This window comes from Notothenia coriiceps, unplaced genomic scaffold, assembly GCF_000735185.1.
Source record: "Notothenia coriiceps isolate Sejong01 unplaced genomic scaffold, NC01 NC01_scaffold00028378, whole genome shotgun sequence".
Lineage (NCBI taxonomy): Eukaryota > Metazoa > Chordata > Actinopteri > Perciformes > Nototheniidae > Notothenia > Notothenia coriiceps.
Window position 1 is genome coordinate 11,757 of NW_011361079.1, and position 22,037 is coordinate 33,793.

At 39.3% G+C, this 22,037-nt stretch overlaps 2 protein-coding genes across 6 annotated transcripts; both read right to left on the reverse strand.

The window, feature by feature from the left end:
* Positions 1-651: 651 nt before the first annotated feature.
* On the reverse strand, positions 652-14,989 carry pank4 (pantothenate kinase 4 (inactive)). 4 transcript variants are annotated; one of them, XM_010785822.1, is made up of 20 exons: positions 14,860-14,989; positions 14,371-14,453; positions 13,988-14,196; positions 12,020-12,203; positions 11,263-11,355; positions 10,980-11,133; positions 9,311-9,492; positions 9,088-9,169; positions 8,815-8,915; positions 8,519-8,524; positions 7,651-7,806; positions 6,654-6,766; positions 5,787-5,874; positions 5,390-5,541; positions 4,622-4,677; positions 4,467-4,516; positions 4,152-4,256; positions 3,969-4,069; positions 3,699-3,767; positions 652-2,123 (listed from the first exon to the last, which is right to left on the reverse strand). In XM_010785822.1, the coding sequence occupies exons 1-20, from the start codon at positions 14,981-14,983 to the stop codon at positions 1,883-1,885; spliced, it is 2,349 nt and encodes a 782-aa protein (XP_010784124.1). In that variant the 5' UTR covers positions 14,984-14,989; the 3' UTR covers positions 652-1,882. The 4 variants fall into 4 exon arrangements, 2 of the variants coding, with proteins under 2 accessions (XP_010784124.1, XP_010784125.1); XM_010785823.1 differs by lacking the exon at positions 8,519-8,524; XR_799736.1 differs by lacking the exons at positions 652-2,123; positions 3,699-3,767 and having other exon boundaries at positions 3,979-4,069; positions 4,152-4,222.
* A 1,851-nt stretch (positions 14,990-16,840) lies between these two features.
* Positions 16,841-18,101, reverse strand: LOC104958118 (hairy/enhancer-of-split related with YRPW motif-like protein). 2 transcript variants are annotated; one of them, XM_010785826.1, is made up of 2 exons: positions 17,870-18,101; positions 16,841-17,747 (listed from the first exon to the last, which is right to left on the reverse strand). In XM_010785826.1, the coding sequence occupies exons 1-2, from the start codon at positions 17,990-17,992 to the stop codon at positions 17,424-17,426; spliced, it is 447 nt and encodes a 148-aa protein (XP_010784128.1). In that variant the 5' UTR covers positions 17,993-18,101; the 3' UTR covers positions 16,841-17,423. The 2 variants fall into 2 exon arrangements, with proteins under 2 accessions (XP_010784128.1, XP_010784127.1); XM_010785825.1 differs by having other exon boundaries at positions 16,841-17,756; positions 17,870-18,095.
* Between the last annotated feature and the right edge of the window lie 3,936 nt (positions 18,102-22,037).

Consider the following 22,037-nt stretch of genomic DNA (forward strand, 5'->3'; position numbering starts at 1 on the left):
AAAGCCATGCGATAAATGGTTTGTCCCACTGCAGCTGCAGAGACACGTTTATTGAAATGTTGTATCACATGCATTTAAAAAGGAAGTTTTTATGCAGATTGTCAGCGTGGATGTGAACTGATTACTGACAGTTATGTGCAGCACCTGAGAGACATGCGAGTGACACATCCTTTGTGATCGTTTTGCATCTCTTCAGGGGTCCTTCGTCTCATAATGTTTCCATAAGTGCTGAAAGAAAACATTCCTGTCCCTTTGTTTAGTGAGGAGAAACATACTGAAACACAACCAGGGCAAAGCGTACATCTGTTATACATAGATGTCGTTAAATCCAGGATGGAGTGTGTGTGTGTGTGTGTGTGTGTGTGTGTGTGTGTGTGTGTGTGTGTGTGTGTGTGTGTGTACACGTTTGGCAGTCAGAGTGATGAGCAAGAGGAAGAGCAGGAGGACCCCCCGCCAGGCCTCCTCATGCATTATCAACCCACAGCTCCTCAGCAGGAATCAACCAGCACATACCAGGGTGCCGGGCTTTTATACAGCCGGGGGCAGGTTGGGTTTTTTTTTTTTCAAATATGGGACAACTTTCAGCTCTCCCTGTTCCTCTACTACCTCCCCCGACACACGCAGAGAAATGAACAGATACATCAAGTAAAATACAGGTTTTCACCGTTTAATTAAAACAGATTGTCAGGAGAGAACACAGAAGTGTGCTTGGTGAGCTCAACAGAAATGATGCAAATTCATTTATATATATTTATGTATATACACAATCACTTGTATATCACAAATACAGTATTGCAATGTGAGTCCACATGTCAAGCAGCTGTTACTTGAAGAAATAAAATCTGATGCCGCCTTCATTTCTGGTATTAAAGAGACTATACAGTTAGCCGCATCACAATTACACTTTTTTTGCAACAAGGTGCTGTGGAATGCCTTAAAACAATTCAATTTTGATTTCAGGGATGGATTACAGCAAACTTGTTAACTACAGTCAACCCATGGTCAAATCTGTGACATCATGTGAGGCTTTAATCAGAGACGGTTACAGTAACCCTGAAATATGTAGTGTTCATTTTCACACCGATCACCTTGCTAAAGATTTGAGAAATCATAAAAAAATAAAATATGTCACAGTAGAATACTGACACCTTGTGGAGGAACACGATTCAATGTCTATGTGACAACGTGTTGCTTCTTTCACGTCATTTAATCTCAATTAATTCACTGGCAGTAATACAAATAATAAAAAAGCCAGCATATTCTTCCAAGTCTATGACGACGTGTATGAGATATTTCTGCTATATTTGACCTCCAACAGGAATTAAAAGCAATGCGAGTAAACTATTATTTTAACACACCAGCCTCAAGGCACATTAAATACACTTTATGTGAGAAGTGTTAACGCTGAGAGCTGTGATTACTCCTGCGGCTCCCTCCTCGAACACACAGCGCCCGAAGAATCTCATAAGTCTGCACACAGTGAAGTGTTTTGGCAGCATGTCAATGGCAGATGCAAAATTAAACGCATGTTGTCATTGATTTTTTCCACGAGCTGGAGATCTTTATCTGTCATAACAGTCTGCTACGGAACACGGTCCGAGATGATTTCACATGAACACACTCCAGACGCTGAACTGGATCGATAGGCAGCAGTGATGGGAGCAAACTAAGTGAATCACAGGATATTGGACAGTGCAACAATGCAAGCATGTTGACACCAGCACTTTAATCAACAACAATGAAATGTAAAACGTCCCAGTTAATGATCACCTTTAAAACTCGCCTCTATTTTACAATTAGTCTTCCAATCAGTCATTCACTTAGTGGAAGTTTACGACAATCACCTTTACATTCGGAGCTGGTTGCTCGACCTCTGCTCGCATTAGGGGGTGAGCGCCGCAGAGAGGTGGTCTGTTATCGGTACCTCGTACTTGAACACAACGCTGAACAGCTTCCCTCCCAGGCGGTCGGCGAGCCACGAGTTCTTGATGACGGCCATCTTGAGGCTCTCGCAGCTGAGCATGGCGTAGTAGTTGGTGTGAATGGCTCGGCCCATTCCTTCGATGATGACCAGGTCGATGTTCCGCTCCCGCACCACCATCGCCAGCACTTTGTCCAGACGGCTAGGGGAGAAAAAAAACACATTTTAGCTTCAATAAATTACCATATTAAAGTCTGTCTAACAAACTCTTAACCAGGTGTAAAAGAGGCCCTATTTTTAGGGTTTTCCCTTTCCAGTAGTGTGTTGTATAGGTTTTTCTGCATGTAAATCTAAAATCCCAAAGTTCCCTCCAGAGGGAGTTTCTCTCCCACACACTCCCCCACTGCCTGAAACACCTCCATTGGATTCCTTTGTTTACTTCTGTAACACAGTGACATCACTGTTTTATTTCATTCCTGTACATGTGCCAGAGTTAGGCAAGAGGCTATTTTTCATCTGTTGTCCCTGAACAGATATTATAAGTCAACCTAAAACACATTTCATTTAAACAAGTTAACACAATCAAATTAAAACATGCAACATACATTACTGGAATACTTAAATAAAATTAAGAAAAAGACAGAACAAAAGAACAAAACAAACAAAAGAACATGTTAAAACAGGCAGTGGGTTGTAAGGAGGATTGTGTCAGTGTTGGCAGAGCTGATTCCTCACTAACAGGTTTTGAGTTGGGCAAGCATTTGCATGTTTAATTAATGAGGTTTTTCCAGCTCAACAAGTTGTATTTCTTGAGTATTGGGCAGTGATGTACTAGTGACGAAATGTAAGTTAGGCATCTGACCAGAAGTGCAAAATAGCAGTGCAGGAGTCTACATAATAAGAATAATTATAAATAGAATAATTATAAATAGGCTATAAACAGATGAATATGTACAGTGTAAACGGCATTGACAGTAAAAGGGCTACCAGTGGTTTTACTAGTGTGTGGGACCTGACATGTGACCAGGTCATTAAACAGTAGGTGCATGTGTGTGAGAACCATAGAAGTGGTGCTGTACATCAGAGATGCCTCAATTGACATGTAATCTCTGGTGAACCTAAAATGTGACAGACTGAATTTGACCCTATTACATACTTTCTTAACCTGAGCCTTGAAATTGAGTGTTGAATCAATCATGACTCCGAGGTACTTGTATTGTGACACCACCTGTAGCCTCTCCCCTGATACAAAAACATCTGGCTCAACACAACAGGACTTTGTTTAGCTGAAGAAGATGCATACTGTTTTACAAATATTTAGTTGCAAACAGCATTGTTCAAACCAAGTTGTTACATGAACCATGGTGTTTGTCAGTTCATTAGCCACTTGTGTCATATTGCTTCCATGTACATATATAACAGTGTCATCTGCATACATGTGGATGTTTGTGTCAGGACATACAGATGGTAAATCCTGAAAAGGCGTGAGTAACACTTCTATTGGCTAGCGCTGGAACACATTGTACATGAATTGTACATCTCAAAGCTGTTAACCAATCACAAGAGAGCCGGCCAGCTAACCAATCAGAGCTGGGCTCTGGTTTCAGACAGAGGGTGAAAACAGGTGCTGCAGCAAAGGCTGTATGAGGGACAACAATGTGATATGAGTATGATAATTCCTTCCAGCAAAAACAGGAAGTGTAATTCTAGGTCATTTCCGGGCGAAATTATTCTCCTTCTAAAAATGTCAAATGTAAACAAAATGCTAAAAACCGACCTCAGATCCAGGCAGGGGGAGCTGGAGCCGCTCTGCACCAAGATCAACCTGTCCTCCTCCAGACTGGACCTACACAGCAAACACAGCACAGGTCACTAAAAAGTTTTTTGGGTGTTGAATTATGAGAGCAGAGAGAAAATGATAGAATACTCATGAATGAAAATAAAATGATATGTTTGTCAGATTAAGATATTATGCCTTCTGTGATAACAGATAAGCAGTGGTCTATATTTTTGTACATTGTAAACTTTTAAAAAGGTTAACACTCACTGAATGACTGGATCCATGGCAGCGATGCTTTCGGTCAATATCTGCAGTTCACCGTTCGTTACGTCATTTAACGCCGGACCAGAGTTGCTGGCCAAAACAACCTGAGGGCAGACGGAGAGAAGAGCTGGATTAGCATTTTTATCAACTATGTTATTTTGAAGTGATGTTGCTATAGTTCCTTACCTCTGTTCCTCGAGAGAGAAGCTCTCTGACAAAAGGCATCACACCTAGAATGATGTCTACGCCACTATTATCTACGAAAAACAAGGCACACTTATGAGGAGGACCCTGCAAGAGAAAACCAGGATGGATTGTATTCAAGGACAAATCATCAAGAGCACACAACACAGAAACATATAGGACATCACAAAGCACTGAAAGCTGTTCTCAGTGTTTTTGTTTCTGTGGGTCACACAGTGCTTTGATAAAAACCTCTAAATCCCCACCAGTAATGTAAGAATAATTCATTTGGCTTTAAAATGAGAAAAAGACTATCACCTTAAGTCTCTCAAACCACTGGTCGTAGGAATCAACAAGCCATGGCCGCTCTGAGGGTGAAAACAAAAATTATTAGTTTGATGGAATACCTCAAAGTCCCACCATTTTTAACAACATAAATAAAGAAGAGAAAGAGAAGAGAAATACTTGGAAACCTTCCAACTGCCGTTTAGCCTGTTCAAACCCAAACTCTGGATCAGATTCGAGGACGCTGCATGACATGGAAACAAAATATGGAAAAGTAAGACAGGAATTTGGATCACAGCATAAAGAACAACTTTTTAAACATTGAAATTGGAACTATGTTTGAACTAAGCAGGCCAGAGGTGATATTGTGTCAGTGTAAGGCAAGATTACTGTGGATATCTGGCTCAGAAGATCAACATAAAAACATGTTTCAGAATCATCGGGATGCAGCCGGTTGCTTTCTGTGTTGAGATGGATCGTAAGCAGCCCGGAGGTATTTGAAAGGATTTTTGTTTACTTTCAAATTCATGTTGCAGACTGTTTCAGTCTGAAACCACAGCAGTGACAAACTGATTTGCCCAGGGGACATTTGTGCAAAATGACAGGAGGCCAGGGGCCAGCTAATAAACACACATTGATAACATTTATCACTAAAGATACATGTACAGGCTCATAACAAACATTTTTGTTAACGGTCTTTGTTTCTAATTTAACTTAATTACGTAACTTATTTTCATAGCTACATATGCATGTTAGTTATACTTGCTTTGGTTACATTTGTAAAATTGTATAGCTTAATTATCAGAGCTGAAATCTCTCCCAAGATGAAATCACCATATTGTTGGATGATTTCAGAAAAAGGGTTGAGTATCAATGCTTTGGGTCTTTAGAATATGAAACATTCGCAGAGGGGCTACTCCCACTTTCAGGATAGAAGATCCATAAGCTCCACTCACTCTGACACGGCCTTGGCTCCCCAGTCGAACACGTTCCCGGCCAGGACGCCCCTCACCAAAGCGAACTGCCTCTGCTCCCAGCACAGCCCATCGAGAGCCTTCACCGCCTTCTGGTAGTACTTCAGAGCCATGTCGTTCTCCTGCTGTTTGATCTACAGGAGCACAGAGATAAGATGACGCTAGTTTGAACAGAATACAAGATTAGTCATTTGATGCATTCAGGGACATGAAAAAATGTGATCTGAGAAAGTGTTGAAGACTAATGCATTGCTTTCAATCGGCTTAATGTGTGACAGCATGAGACTGGATAGAATACGCTAAGATCACTGAGGGCCGCTAAAGCAGCTGTGTAGCACAAGAAAAGACACAGAGAAAGGTTGATAGATTTCAGTCAGACCTTGCAGTAGGGATCAGGAAAGTTGAACTCATTTAAACAGTGTTCCCTCGTGTCTAACAGACTTCTGACAGTGAGGGATCCGTAAGCACTAGGTGAAAAGAGAAGCACTCTACGTTAGCCAGAGAGAAAAACAAACACACAAACTGGGGGGGGGGGGGGGGAGACGCATGTTACATTTAAAAACAACATTTTCATGTTCTTGCTTAAAAACATGTCAAACTTTCTATTTATATTGTTGTCCAGTTTAATTGAAAACGCACATGAATTTTTCTGATATCTAGGGCTGTAATGGTTTTCCAATATTGCGTTATACCACGTTGTGAAAAATGAAAGTTATAATGCCGGGTACAGTTGTTTTTCAATGGTATTGATACAAAAAACTACCATATATGTTAAAGGTCATAGGATTATTATTTTTCATGCAGAAATGTAATTAAGATGCTAAAGTGCTGCTAACGTGCAACACTATTCAATTATATATTTTTTTTACATGGGTTTTTATTTATTTATATTATCAGAATGCTGTTTTAATTTCTTTAAGGACCATTGAAACTAAGTTGATAATAATAAAACAAACATATTTTTGAAACACTGCATACCATGATATTTTCTGAGACAGCAGTTGAAAGTGTCATACTGTCACATCCCTACTGATATCATTGCAGTTCATTCTAAAAATGAAACGGCAGAATGAATATGACTCATACTCATGTACTGCACCCAAATAGGAAACAGATTTCTCTTTCATCTACACAGGCATTTAAAGCAGGTATGAAACTAATGCAGAAACTGAGGAAAATACTTAAAATACTAAAAGCTCTGGGTGTAACAGACAGGGTTTGCATGCAAAGCAGAAGCAGTCCTCACAAAGGCTGGTGGCGGAGCGTCTGCAGCTTGTGTCTGTATTTCTGACGGAACTTCTCTGCTCGCTCCGCTGCCTCCGGCATGTCGGGCTGGCTCGCTACAGCTCTCTTCACCACCTGCTCGAAAGAAAACCAGAGCAATCAGCCATGTTCACGAGCTCTTTATTACAAATGTCCATGGACGAGGTGTAAACACTGAATGTATCGTCCATTTCTGGGCTCATTTGGTTTTACTATCGTCATGGATTAAGTGGCTAAACACAGATGAGTAGTGTGACATTCAAATGATTATTGTAAGCGGTCGATTGGAAATGCAACATTTTATGGAGAAACCTACCTCTAAGAGATCCTTTTTTAAATCTATTTTACAATACGGACAGACACAAATCCATAGAAGGGGGGGGGGGCAGAAATTTAAGTTTCTACACACACCAGAATTGCATTGCAGATGAATAGAGTGATGGACAAAGACACTATGCATTACATAAAAGCACATCATGTAAACAAATAGTGTGCGTTTTAATACTTGAACATCCTGAACATCCCTCTGTGCACTTTTCTGTTCTAGTTCTTAGTAAATCTGCACAGCTCTCCACTTTACATTCTACACCTTTTTTTAAAAATATATTTTGTCATAATTTACTATTAATAGCTTTTTTGCCTATTTATATTTATGTTTTATTTTTAATGTTAAAATATTATGTATAGTATTTATTTTAGTTTTGGCCATTTTCTTACAATTATTGTTCTCTCACTTTCTCTATGATGTATGCACCATGCATACATCCTTGTAGGTGTAAGCTTACTTGGCAGTAAACCTGTTTCTGATTTCAGATTCACAGTTTTAAAACAAATGACATTTTTTTTCTTCATTGTGTTAATATTTTTCCTTTTATAAATAGATATTTATTTTCTTTTTCTTCCTTATTTTGTAATAGCTTAACATTTTCTTCCTTTCAGATAATGATACTTTATTTCCGAAACATGAACCTGCATCCTACCCCGTCCAGGGCCTCCTCGAAGCAGAAGAGCCAGTACTCGCGGGCCGGAGCGTCCTCTATGAGGTCCACCGTGTCGGGGATGTAAGACGAAGCGTCCTGCAGCAGCGGCAGATTCACCAGCTTCCTCTCCAGGCGGTCCATCTCCAACATGTCAAACTAGAAGCAGCAAAGAGACAGAGAGAAAACATGCTGTGTGTCTTTTTCGTAAACTCTAAATTCTTCTTCAAACATCAGAGCCAATTTCAGCTATCACTCTTGTTATTTGAGGAGCTTTCATTTGGTGAGTAGTTTTTCACTATCAAGACAACCACTAAGCAGAGAGGAAGATGCAGTAAGGGGAAAAAAGGAGGGAATGTTCTAGCAAGATGTATTCCTAATAGCTAGTGGAAGCCAGCAGATTCATTAATTGTGGGACACAATCAATAGTCCATTAAAGAACAAACTACATCAATAGAAGGTTTCGCAAGTGGTAATTCACAAGAGAAGAGGTGATCATTCATTTGCAGCCCTGGATCACACTACTGAAATCCAGTGAAATAAGCAGGGAAAAGAGTTCATTCCAGGGCGTGTAACGTTAAAAGAGGTTAGCAGCTCCTAATGCTCTACGGAGGCACACCACGCATAAGTATTACACCAAGGATTCAAAAAGTGGGTGTAAAACGCTGTTATGTTCTCATTTTAACCCAAAAGGTATTAGCAACAGACCAAAAAGTGGCAATATCTTGTGCAAAACCAAAATATAAGCTGTAAAATAACTGCAGTCAACAAAGTGACAATCCAGAGTGTCTACAGAAAGAAAACAAGGCACTGTGAGCAGGAGCCACACGTCATCAAACCAGAACACGAGTGAAGCGGACGAGGTACTTACGGGAAACTGAAGGAGAAGGTTAGGTAGACAGAGGAGTGTATGGAGAGGAAATGAAAAGAAAGAAAATCAAAAAAGATGAATAAATGTTGTTGTATGATGTTTATAGAGTTAGAATGGAGGAGATGATGATACCATACAAGAGATCATTGAAATAAAGTTCAATTCGAAAATGGATTGAGAAGTTGGTTGAAATAAGGGCCAATGGACTAGAGGCGGAATGGAAATAGGTTTAAGGAATTCCTCATGGTATATGACCCAGCTTCATAGGGATCACTCTGGCTCCTCCGCAGACTCACCGTTCCACTGCGTGCACGCTGCATGGGATTCATATCAGGAGAGACACTCATCAGGCCCGAGCTCCCCGCATAATTCTCTCCCCAACTGTACTGGTTTGGATCTGGAGGGGTGCAAGATGCATTTATACTTCTGGTATGACATCATGTGCATTTTATTATCATTTGTGATTCAGGTTCATATTTGTATGTTGTGCCTCTGATGGGACATGTATACAGCAACCCCTTTTGAAACCAAATGTAGGTTTATATATACATTTGTGTGTTTTTCCTTACTGTCCTCCTCTGCTCCTTTAAGAAAAGCTCCAATGGCTCCGAGATAGCCTTCATGTCTGAGGAACAAGGCCTGAACTTCACCCTACATACAAAAAACATGACATAACAATCTGAGTTGTAGGGGAAAGCTGATAACACATGGGTAACAATGTGACAAACAGACACTTGGTGCTCTGTGTTAGGGGTTAGTCTGGGGTTAGGTCAGCAGAGGGAGAGAACTTGCCTTGGTGAAGAAGTTGATGCTGTAGGTGATTGTGTGCATGGTGACTGGGTGTCCTCTGATGAAGAAGCCTCCGAAGTACACTCGCGACAGGTTGTGCATCTTTGCATACAGACAGGCCAGCTGCCCGATGTCGTTGCTTATCATATGGAGTAAGCTCTTGGCCATATCTTCTTTAGAGAACTCTACAATCAGAACAGAGTTATAGAAAAATGTGCAACAGGCAAAATATCCACATCAGTTTAAAGGGGACATTTTATGCTCATTTTCAGGTTCATATTTATATTTTGTGCCTCTACTGTGACATGTTTACAGGCTTTAATGATCAAAGTTGAATTGTTATCATATTGCTTGTGTTGCAGCACCCTATGTCCGAAACCATAGCCTAATCTGCTCTGACTGGATATTATCAATATTCAAAACCTGGTCAAAATGTCCACCTGAGGCTGTAAAAATAAATCAACGACTATGCTGCTCTCCAGTTAACACAGGGTAGACAGAGATAGCAGCTGTATCAGAACTAGGTGAGAGGTCATCAGCTCACTCCAAACACAGATTTTGCCATACAACTAAGGGAAATAGTTAGTGCCTTGCCAAGATGACATCATAAACACAGCAGATATATGCATTGGCAACTATGACATCCTTCTTATTTTATATTCACTTCAAACATAACTCAATCCTTTGATATCCTGGCCGATGTTGGTTGAAGCCCTAATGTTTAAGACATCACACCATGTCAGAAACCTTTGTGTAGTTCTGGACTCTGACCTACATTTCAAATCCCACATCAACAAAAGTACAATAATCAGTATACTACCAACGACTACCAGACTGAAAACACTCATGTCTCAACACGAACTAGAGGAACTTGTTCATGCCTTTGTTTTCCCAGTTCAGTTCAGAGCTCTGCAACAGCCTTCCAATAACTCAACAAATAGACTTGAACATGTTATTATTAACTTATAAAGCTTTAAATGGTTTGGGACCACAGTACATGTCTGACAGGCTGCTCTGTTACGATCCAACCTGAGCTTTCACATCATCGGGGCAGGTTGACTCATCGTCCCCAAGTCCAGAACAATACATGCAGAAGCAGCTTTTAGTATTTATGTTGCGCAGATCTGGAACAAACTTTGCCGTTCCATTTTTACGCTTCTGCAATTCTTGCTTCATCATCCAGATTTACAATGTCCATTTTTAACTACTTACTAACTTTTCTCTTTTATGAATTGTCTTATTGAGTTTTATTTATTGTATTATTGTTTGTTGATGCATATGTAAAACACCATGACTTTCTTTGTGCCTGATATATGTGCTATTCAAATAAACTAACCTTAACATTTTATGTTCAGGTTTGTAGCCTGCATTGGCTCAATCAGGTTACAATGGGATCCAATAGTAGGTCAGTGTGAGGACTGAAATGGATGAAGTGTATTTCGGCATTTGAAAACTACAGAATGAATTATGCGCATAAAGCTGTGTTTTTTGCCGGTTTGAATTTCAATTACATTTTTGATACTTTCAATGTGAAACTGAGTCTATAAAAGATTAAATGCTTGATATTCAAAAGATAGTTGATTTAGTCCTGTCCACTGAATTGCACATACAAATGCATACGTTGTGTGTATACAGTTTATTGCCACACTAACCCAGGCATTTAGTGTGTCACCTTTGTCAGCAGTAGCAGACTTTCCAAAACTGCTCGCGATTAGATCTCCAGTCAAACCCAAAGACCCATAAGATCCTCCGTAGATATCTTTGACGAGCATATCTACGCTCGTGTGCTGCCCTTTGGAGGCCAACTGTAGCAACTCATCGAATCCCTACAGGAGAGAAAGGAGTAAAGTCAACAAGGCTGAAGGGAACCAAATATGGAAATAACAAGTCGATCTTTAGTGGAGTCCCAGAGATTACAATCTGTGAGTTAAATCACACTAAGGTTTTAAAGGTACCTTTGTTTTGGTCAGCAAGGCTCCAAGCCCCCAGAATGTGCCTCCACCTATAGAGCTTCCTCCTATTCGCTCAAATTTGTCCTCTGATTCAACCTGTCGGAGAGGGAGAGAATAGGAGTGGCAGAAATACAGAGTCCAATATAAATGGTAGTCATGTGGAAAGAAATGTACAAAATAAACATAAGATGACAAGGTTCGTAATTTGTACATATAAAACACTACTCGCATTGAGTGTGTGTTGCTTCCTTTTTTAAATGTAAAACCTTGGGGGAGAACCCTTCTTTTCGATGATGCCAATGTAAGTGCAATTCTAGCCAAATTAGTTATTTAAAAATGTTTTTAGTTTAAATCTGCTAATATTTATTTATGTTTCTATTTACAGTAGGAAAAAAAAGAAGATATTAAATGTTCAAATGATCAAAAAAACATACCAGTAGGCTTCATAAATCAACAAAAAAAGAAGATTGGGATTGAGGCTGCAACTCATATCTATTTTCATTATTGATTCTGCCATTTTTTGTGTCAGAAGATATAAAACAAATTATTTAAATGTCTGCATATTTTCAGATTTCAGACTGATTCAACATCAGTCCGAAATCAGAAAATATGCAGATTATTATGATTTAAAACAGCAACAAACTATCAAATGTAAGAAGTTGAAACCAGATAATGATCCAATTGTTGGATTAAGCATGTGTTTAACGAGAAGGTATACTTGTCTAACCCACTGACAAAACTTTGATCCGTCGTTTGTTACCTTGACTATGGACACCCCCGAGCCGATGTTTACGAGCAGGTAGGGGAAGATGTCAGGTTGGGTTGTCTGAAAGCGGTACTCTGACTCTGTGTGCTTGGCGAACACAAACGCCTCATGAGGAATGTTCCTCAGCACGAAGTTACAGCCCTTGATGAGGCACGTCATCTCGTCCTCTTTGTCCACTCTGCATCAACACAGCACATAAAGAGTCCATTATATCTGCAGCCATGTGTGATGTGGCTTCATAAGCACATTTGTAGATCTAATTCGATAGATTGATTCCCTTTTCTCTGAGGTGATTTACTTGAGTAACATTGAACTGGAAAGTCGAAAACATATTTTTTTTTTACATTAAATGTCATTTAGCTTAGGGTTTCATCAAAAGCAACTTAAATGCAATACATGCGATCAACCATGAAGTCTGGTGGTATCTCCAGTCTTTTTAAGTGCTATATACAATCAGATGTTTTTTCTTTGCACATATGGTTATTTTTTGCATATTATGACCTAGATATGTAAACAATGCAAGTCAACTATCATGTGAATGTTCTGTTGACATCACACAATGATGGTTAGCAAACAAACTGGCTGCCCTAGCCTAAGTGTCAGTAAAGAAAATACATTCTCTAGAAAAGTATTCATAAGGCCTTCTGAACAATATAGTGTCACAGGCAGAGGACAGGGTATTGCTTTGTGTGTGAATCAGTTACAGCAAGGGCAGAGTTCATTCCAATGTCATTCACTGAAATGTGCCGGATATTTGCCTCCCTTTCTGTTTTTCTTTGTACATGATATGTCTACAGTCTTACCTGTGGGGGTTCCCCAAGGCTCTATTCTGGGCCCAATCCCTTTTCTACTGTACATACTGCCCCTAGGTTCAATTCTCACAAAACACAACATCCCCTTCCACTGCTACGCCGATGATGTACAGATCTATCTGCCTCTCAATTCTAATGTCAAGTCATTACAGCTATTGATGGACTGCTTGATAGAGGTCAAACCCTGGCTGAGACAAAATGTCCTCAACCTCAACGAGAGCAAGACCGAGGTCATCTTTTTTGGACCCCAACCTCCAGCCTCTCCGGTTGATATTCTGGGCTCCCTCAATAAAAAAATCCTCCCCTCTGTCATGAACCTTGGAGTGACCTTCAATAGCGCTTTTAAATTTGACAAGCAGGTCAGCACCGTAGTCAAGACCTGCTTTTTTTTTTTTTTTTTTAAATACGACTATTGGCCAAGACCAAGTTGTTTTTATCTTTTAAAGACCCATAAAGGGTTAATAACGCCTTTGTAACCACAAGGCTGGTTTATTGCAACTCTCTATACGTGGCTATGGACGAGGCGTCAATTAGACGCCTGCAGCTATTGCAGAACGCAGCTGCAAGTCTTCTCACTGGCCACAAAAAGCGTGACCACATCACCCCAATTCTGGCCTCATTGCACTGGCTTCCAATTCGGTTCCGAATTGATTTGAAACTCCTTTTATTTGTTTTCAAAGCCCTAAATGGGCTGGCTCCGGCTCATATAGCAGAACTCCTCCATCGCTACACCCCAGCCCGAGCTTTAAGGTCGGCTGACCAGCTGCTGCTGGTAGTGCCCAAGACCAGGGTCAAAACCCGAGGGCACCGAGCCTTCACAGCTGGCCCTAGGCTCTGGAACACTCTGCGCCTCCATGTGAGGTCGGCCCAGACCCTAGGGGTTTTTAAATCTACACTTAAAACACACTTCTTCTCCCTGGCCTTCTAGTCAGAGCGGAGCACGACTCATGACATTTCCCTGTGTTTGATTTTTATATTTGCTGTTGTAATTTATTGTCTTCGGTTTGCAATCGCAGTAATGTGTTTTTTATTTGCATGTACAGCACTTTGGCTCAACCAAAAAACTTTTTAAAATGTGCTATATAAATAAAACCTGATTTGATTTGATACAGTTGAGCAACAACTGTTTCTGTTGTATCTGTATACTCACTTGAGTCCAAGTTTCCTCTCAATGAGTTCTTTAAACTTGTGTGCGCCTCCACCTGTGGCTTTGATAACTTTGGTGTCCGTGTTGACCAGGTGGTCTTTGATGAAGTCCAAACATGTTTCAATGTAGGCATTTTCAAACTTGATGAAGTGCAGGCGTGCAGTGACCTCTTCCTGCACGGATATTTCATACAGATTGTCATTGGTGGCCTCCTGTGGACACAGATGATGCAGAAACAAAAGGAGGAAGGGTGAATACTTGGAGATGTCCTGTTATTGTAACTGCTATCTAGTTTTTTTAGAGAGCATATGTTATCTGTTGGAGGACGTATTTTGACATGAAAAATGTAAGCCACCATGCAGTTTTGTTAGATGAAGGAAACTAACCTTTGAAGTGTGGTCGAAAGATCGTACTTTGGCTACCTTGTGTTGCACAGTGGAGTAGTAGGCAAGCTTTGTGAGAGACCCACCTGTTCAACAGAAATGCATGAATAAAGTCCGATAAGAAATACATGATACAGTAGAAGGTAGACAAGAGACAACAGCTAGACATAGAGGACAACAACCCTCAGACAAGTTAGCTAGCAGCTAACATTATTTCTGTTGTACTTAAAAAGTTAGTCTGGTGTCTTTTGCACACGTCCGTTTATCAGATAAAACCATCTTTAAGCCTCATGAGACTTCCATCATCAAAGCTAACATACTTGCTGTCACTAGGTGAAATTATTAAGGAATTTAAGTGGCTAACGTTAGCTTATTTACTTTCAGTTAAAGTCATGTGTTGTCATAGAATCAGGCTGCTGCATAGCTGTAAATTAGCCACATTTGCACAAAAGGGGCGGAAGAAATAGAGAAAACTCTTATATTTCCACCTACCTATGTCTATCGCGAATCGCTTTGCGTTCTCCAAATTACGGAATATTTCGTCTGGAGGAAGAATTATGCTTTTATCCATGGTATGGCTACTTGTGCTGCTGTCAACTCGTACAAATTCCGCCATGGTGGGCAATGATTTGACGCTACGTGCGCGGCGTGTAAACGTGCGCGTACCCCGTTATCCAATCAGCATCCACGTTCATTGTGCGGCTTGTGAGTTGTGTAAAAATTTCTCGACCACCATGCACAGTAAACAATTTATCAAAAAAAAATATTAGGTCACAGGCTCCTCCAACAGTGCAACACAATAACACAGATAAAATAGTACAAGTAAACAAAAATAGAATAGAATATAAAAGAAACAGAATATAATAGAAACAGTGCAGAATAGTTTATACAGATGTTTTTATCATGTATTTTCACTCCTTTTATCTGAGGAAAATAGTACTATTAATAGTTCCATGCAAACCTGTTAAAATTAGTAGAAAACTGCAATAATGTGGGTAATGGAATTAGTGCAAGATATTTAAAAAATAGTTTGTAATATTGGACATTTTACATTATGTTAGTTAGTTGGTGGTGACCCATATAACTTTTGATGCATGCAAATGATGCAGGAGGAGTCAGCGACTCAGTGGGCTGACTTGAAACCACAATAGTATATATAGAGAACACAACACATATATATTTAGGTTTTGTCTTCTGAAACAGGGCTAACTGTACTCAACTACAGGAATATTTCTATAGTTGAGTGGTTTTGACTAGTAAAACCTTAACCCTTTAACAAACAGCAGCTTTTTGGTCTACTGTGAAGGATATCATAAAGCCTTAATGCAATCGAATCTAAAACAAAAAAGTCATGATTGATGAAAGTAGTAAATCGGTCAGGTTTGACCCGAAGACAACAGGAGGGTTAAGCATTACAATTTCAAACTGTACAGTCACACTTTGTTTTAACATACAGAACCTCATTTTTAAATTCCACTGGAGTTTCCAAGGTTCACAGAAATAATGAATATGTCAGGCCAAAAGTCAGGGATCAGATGTTTGATATTGGATACAGGGAGATGGAATAAGATGTGTTACTAACCTTAAAGCTCTTACATGGGACTATGTAAATGTATTCATTGTATTTTGCAGCTAAATTAAATAATGTAGCTATCCATGTGTTCAAGTGCACGTATATCATTTTACCACTAGAGGGTAGTACCCTGCCATAATAGAAAAACACATTTTTCTCTGCTTCACACAGAGGTGGGAGAAGTACTCAGATCTTGTACTTGAGTAAAAGTAGAAGTACCAGAGTGAGGAACATCTGTTACAAGTAAAAGTCCTGCATTCAAAATGTTGTGAGTAAAAGTACAACAGTATTAGCATCAAAATATACTTTAAGTATCAAAAGTAAAAGTACACATTATCCAAATTGGTCCATTTCAGAATAGTATACAGTATATTATGTTCGGAATATAAATATTGATGCATTAAAGTGTTCTCAAAGCTGGTGAAGGTGCAGCTAGTTTTAATGACTTTGTATACTGCAGGGCAGCTTGTGAATTTATTCCAGGTGGAACTAAAGTCTGATTATATTACACATCATTAATCAAAATCTGTAAAGTAATTAAAGGTATTAAATAAATGTAGTAAAAAGTAAAAGTACACAATTTGCCTCTGAATTGTAGTAGAATAGAAGTAGAAAGTAGCATAAAATGGAAATACCCAAGTAAAGGGCAAGTACCTTAACATTGTAATTACAGTAAGTGCAGTACCTGAGTCAATCTACTTAGTTACTTCCCACCTCTGACTATCAATCAATACAAACTCATGTAATCCAGTACGGTAAGCTGAATAAATATTGTCATCCCTGCATTGTTGTTGAATTAAGATAAGGTTATTCACTGTTCATTTTGTCAGTTTAAAGGATGAAAGGACAGATCAGGATTCAGTTGATGTTTTTTATTCACACAAAAATGAACGAGTAACATCATAGAGGCACTGGTGGTGATGATGCATCACAATGAAAACTTGTAATTCAAGACAATGTACTCAAATAGAGTAGAGTTAACAGCCTCAGTAGTAACAGAGGGAATGGTTTAGTACAAGCTAAACAGAGCAGATCAACTCTCTTACAAAGAGAGAAAATAACTTTCAGATTATTACTGTTGACACTACAGAGCATGATGATGGCAGAACAGAAACACTTCAAGACCCAACATGAGTCAATCATCTTTTACAGAGTAAATCAAGCACATCAAAAAGAAGGCTACCAGAAAGTAGCAGATATTTGCCTAGTCATGTCACTGAATCAATCTTGATCCAAAAGACAGAGGACATAAAGGCAGGTGTGATAATTCTCACAAAATATTTGATCACATTTATAAAATAAAAGTGAATTTATGGTATTCATAGAATACAAAGTTGTGCTACACAATACGGCCTTTTTTCCTACAAGTAAGCGAAACAATCACAAGCATCTTTTTTACTTTTCAGAATAATATGTATGTTAATAACCTTTGACCAATATGGTCATCTCGGTTTGTCTGGTAGTAACTCCAGTCTGTAGGGGTCTACCACGGCCTCCAGGGGGCGCTGTTGACTGGACTCTTCTCTTTGGTGATGCTGGTCTGGACTGTGGAGCTCAGCAGAGAGAAGTCAGCCTCTCTCAGGTTCTTATCAGAGGAACACTGCATCTTGTTGATGTGGTTCAGCAGTCTTCTCTGCTTTTCATTCTGCTGCTGCAGTCGTCTCAGGACACAAACTGTCATCTCCAGGATGTCTGCTTTCTCCAGCTTGGAGTCTGGCTGCTGTTTGAGGAACTCTGGACCCAGGAGAGACTTGATCTGCTCAATGCTGCTGTTGATTCGCTCTCTGCGTAACTTCTCCACCAGAGGCTTTCTGAGCTGCAGATAGAAAAAGAAAGTCATTAATAATCTTATTCTGGAGTTTAGATTTGGCATAAACAACGACAACATCTAAATGACAATATTGAAATCTTGTTGAATCTTGAATTTACCTTGTGGGTCAGAGTGTGAGGCTCCTGAGAGTTGGTCATTGCTGCAGTGATTGTAGGTGCCATGTCTGGATCTCTGTGCTGTAGAGGTCTCTGTCGAGAGAATCTGATCTCTGCTGGCTTCATCCCTCCTATTTATAGTCCCACATCTCCATATGAATGTGTGGGTCTGGGTCTGACTGCACTTTCTCACAGTCTCAGCCAATCAGAGAGCTCAGAGAGACAATGAGAGATGCAGCACACTTAATGCTGTTATTGCCCGGGGGACAAAGGTTAGATCCCAGGGGAACAGGTGGGGGACAGAGCTCTGTGTGAATCTGGGAAAGTGGTGACCCTGTAGAGAGCAGATCTGCTGCCTGATGCTGGGATCAATGACTTTGACTGAACACACACTCATCATCATTTAATCACACACGTTGAAGATAATGAAATCATCTTATTATGTTTCTAAAACTGAACATGCATATATTTGTGGGTTTTTTTAAGCAGATGTTTTGAACACTGTCCATTGCATAAAATAATTCATCTTGCAGTTGTGGTCACACTAAACACGCTCATCATCATGTCACACGTGTGGAAGACTGACTCAGAGATTGTCCTGAACATTGAAAAACAACTTGAGACTTTTAAATATTGTCTCATTTTCGCTTTTAATTCAAGAACCAGACCCTGATAAATTGATGATGCAAATAAATAAAAAAAAGTCCTGAAAACATGATCTTGAAAATGGTCTTTCCTGTTAAAGTTAAGATATCTAAGATAAGATATAACAGGTCCCACAAATGTTAAAGACCATCTTGCAAGAAATCCTGATTGGTACTAGTTCATATGTTGTGTTGTTCACTCAGTAAAGTAGTAAAGTAATTCAGCTGAAAGTGGTCCAGATGAAACAGATGTGCCTTCTGTCTTGTGACAAGTTGCTCCAGTGAGTGAGGAGTCAGGCAGGGTTTCCCACAGACTGTGATAACTGCAGTACAAAAGCAGCTTGAATGCCTCACTGGCGGCTAGTGGCCCTTTGTTGCTGCAAAAGGCAGAATTTGGCGGCAAAAACCATCTGGAGGAACACAAAGACAGCGGTTGAGCTTAAACGTCTCAAAACGTGAATGGGGATTTGAATGGAATGTTGGTTTCAGGTAATTGACTGAAGAAATGGCCATTCATCTTTTTAATTGTTTTATAACAAAGTCCGTTGTTTGTTAAAATTAGTCAACTTACTTTAAGATTCTTAAATCACATTGAATTTAGAGAAAGTTATATAGTGTTTAAAAATGAAGTCTTTATATCTCTTGTAAAGGTGACATTGCTGATAGTTTGGCATGTGTAAATGTAATAAATACATAGGTTCACATTGATATAATGACCTGATAATCAGAGGGGAAACGAAGTTGGCAAAGTTATAGAGTTTAGAACAGAAAAGAGACCGACTGTGAAAGAAATACAGAAGGGAATAAGGCGGGAAAAAGTGTGCCAACTCCCCTCGGAGAACAGTCAGGTGCTGGTGGGGTCCAGGATGCTAATCACACTGAACTGTGACTCTGCTCTCAAGGCTTTCCCACACTCTGTCCATTGAAAGCGCTCCCACTCAACAATAGACATGTGCCTTGTTAAATGTTAATTCATCCCCACACAAGCAGCTCCCGGCTCCCCTGAGGGTAACGTTTGTTGTTTAGACACTCTTCAATTAGGAGACGAGAGAGCACGAGAAATACAAACAAACATTTTGACTGGGAATGTAATCTAACAAGCAGTTAACTAAGTGTTGAGGTGCAAATATCATGGTAAATAGAGTTTCTTTTAAAAAGCAGTACACAAACATTGAACAAGAGGTTTTTATCCATAGACTGTAATGTAATTGTAAGCTGACAAAAAACAGTTTTTCATGTTTTTACCAATGTACAATATTTGTCAACAGTTACAATTTCTCATTTAAAGACAGATTTTACAAAACTATATTGAGATTTAAAAATCTGAATAGGGTTCAATGGCAAGTAGTTTAACACAAACAAGGAATTAGCTTTGTTGTAAAACACAGTAAGAGGAACTAAGTTGTAGAAAAGGAGAAAATATAGAGCTATTTCAAAAATATATTTTCAAAACGTTTTTAAATAAAAAAAGAAAACAATTATTTTATAAGAAATGTAATTACACAAAACATATTCAAAAAACTAAGTACAACAAAAATATGACAAATTACAACAACAAATAAATGTGTGCATTATTCCAGAATTCAAATGAAAGAGCTATGCCATTTTAAAAGAGGTAGCATTGAACACATATGACAAATCAATAAAAGGAATGTGTATGAGGAATTATATCTGTTATTTCTCTCATTTATTTAATGTATATTTTATCTATGCCCCATAAAACATGTTTTGAAAATGTTAAATAGATTTTAAAGATGGATACCAAAAATACTGTAGGACAATTACACATATTTGAACCCATTTTCTCTAGATTTCTTTTTAACAAACATTTTAGATTTAATTCTCACAGTGGCTCATTTCAAATGTTACAAACAGATACATATAAAACATACTAAGGTTTAGTGAGTAAATAAGGTTCAGTAAAGAATGCCTGCCCCCCCTTGCAGACGTCTTTTTCTGATCTGCCTCTTTTGTCCCTCTGGGGCTCTGTGAGTGAGTTTTCCCTGCTTTCCCACACTCCGTCCATTCACGGCTTTGAAGAACAAAGGAAGTGTGTCTGGTTGCACATCACATTAATTATGGAGTCAGTTTACGAGCAGCGTCTCAGTGCTTCTGAATGGAAATTCCTGTCATCAAGACTCGTCATTACCAGGCTTTTGTAAAATGTCTATCTGGAATGCAGACATACTAAGGATTAATGAACATTCAAAAGCTATTTTCCCCCCCTCTTTTGGATTCAATTTTTTCCTCTGCATTCCAGGCTGTTTATTATGACGGGGGGATAAATAGGGGGTCTATTCCTGAATTGATCAAGTGCTGGTTAGGAATTTGAAGTTAAACTTGTTTGTGAAATCCTGCAACCAAATTGTATATCAAATATGATCATGTTTTTTATCTGGACAGGAATAAAAAAATTGGCTTGATTTGAACTATTTAAAAAGTTCCACTGCATCCAGGATAGTATTAATTTATTAATGTTTATGACTGCATTTGCAGATTAGGCAACATAAACAGACCGGCCTGATGGAGAAGAAATCAAGTAAGCAAGTGCTTTTGCATTGGATAATGTTCCATTAGATACATTTGTACTTACTCAAATGTATGCATGTTCAGTTTCCCAAGAATGTAACATGATTTCATTATCTGGAGCGTGTGCTCAGTCAAAGTCATTGATCCCAGCATCAGGCAGCAGATCTGCTCTCTACAGGGTCACCACTTTCCCAGATTCACACAGAGCTCTGTGAGTCTCTCTCCATCACCNTCAAAATGAACACATTGGGACCTTTCAGAGAGGTAGTTCACAAACCACCCCACTGCATGGCTGGATATGCCAATACTGAGTAGCCTCTGCTTTAAGATGCGATGATCAACGGTGTCAAACGCTTTGGAAAGGTCAATAAACAGAGCTGCACAACTCTGTTTATTATCTAAAATACTCGTAATGTCATTCACCACTTTCATTGTCGCAGCGATGGTGCTATGTTGCTTCCTGAAGCCTGACTGATGTTTAGAAAGGATATCATTTTTACATAAAAACTCCTTTACTTGCTCACTCACTAGTCGTTCGAGTACTTTAGCCAGAACTGACAATTTAGAGATTGGCCTATAGTTATTTAAAATAGTTGCCTCCCCTCCTTTCAGTAGAGGCAGGACATAAGCAGCCTTCCATACTTTTGGAATTGTATTTGTGCTGAGGGAGAGGTTAAAAAGAGAAGTAAGAGAGGGAGCAATAAAATCTGCAGCTATCTTTAAAAAGAAAGGTTCTACGTTGTCCGGGACAGCCGGTTTCCTAGGATCTAACTTGGATAATGCTTCATGAACAACACCAACAGTAAAAGGAGTAAAACTGAAAGGGTTTTCCAGACCACATTGTTCAGAGTCAGGGATTGGAGTGTTCACAGAAGCAGAAGCACAGTCAGTGACATAATCAAACAGAGAGCCACAAGACACAAAATGCTTATTAAAGCAATTTAGCATAGTAGCCCTGTCTGATATAATGCCAGATACTGTGGTGAGGCACGGAGGAT

Bases quoted from the DNA above. Each gene is read 5' to 3' on its own strand.
- pank4 (XM_010785822.1), bottom strand. From the start codon at position 14,983: ATGGCGGAATTTGTACGAGTTGACAGCAGCACAAGTAGCCATACCATG. The intron at 14,197-14,370 runs GTTAGTTTCCTT...CTGTGTCCACAG, and splicing joins CTTTCGACCACACTTCAAAG to GAGGCCACCAATGACAATCT. The intron at 4,678-5,389 runs GTGAGTGGAGCT...CATGTCATGCAG, and splicing joins GGAGCCAAGGCCGTGTCAGA to CGTCCTCGAATCTGATCCAG.
- LOC104958118 (XM_010785825.1), bottom strand. From the start codon at position 17,992: ATGAAGCCAGCAGAGATCAGATTCTCTCGACAGAGACCTCTACAGCAC. The intron at 17,757-17,869 runs GTAAATTCAAGA...TTCTATCTGCAG, and splicing joins CTCACACTCTGACCCACAAG to CTCAGAAAGCCTCTGGTGGA.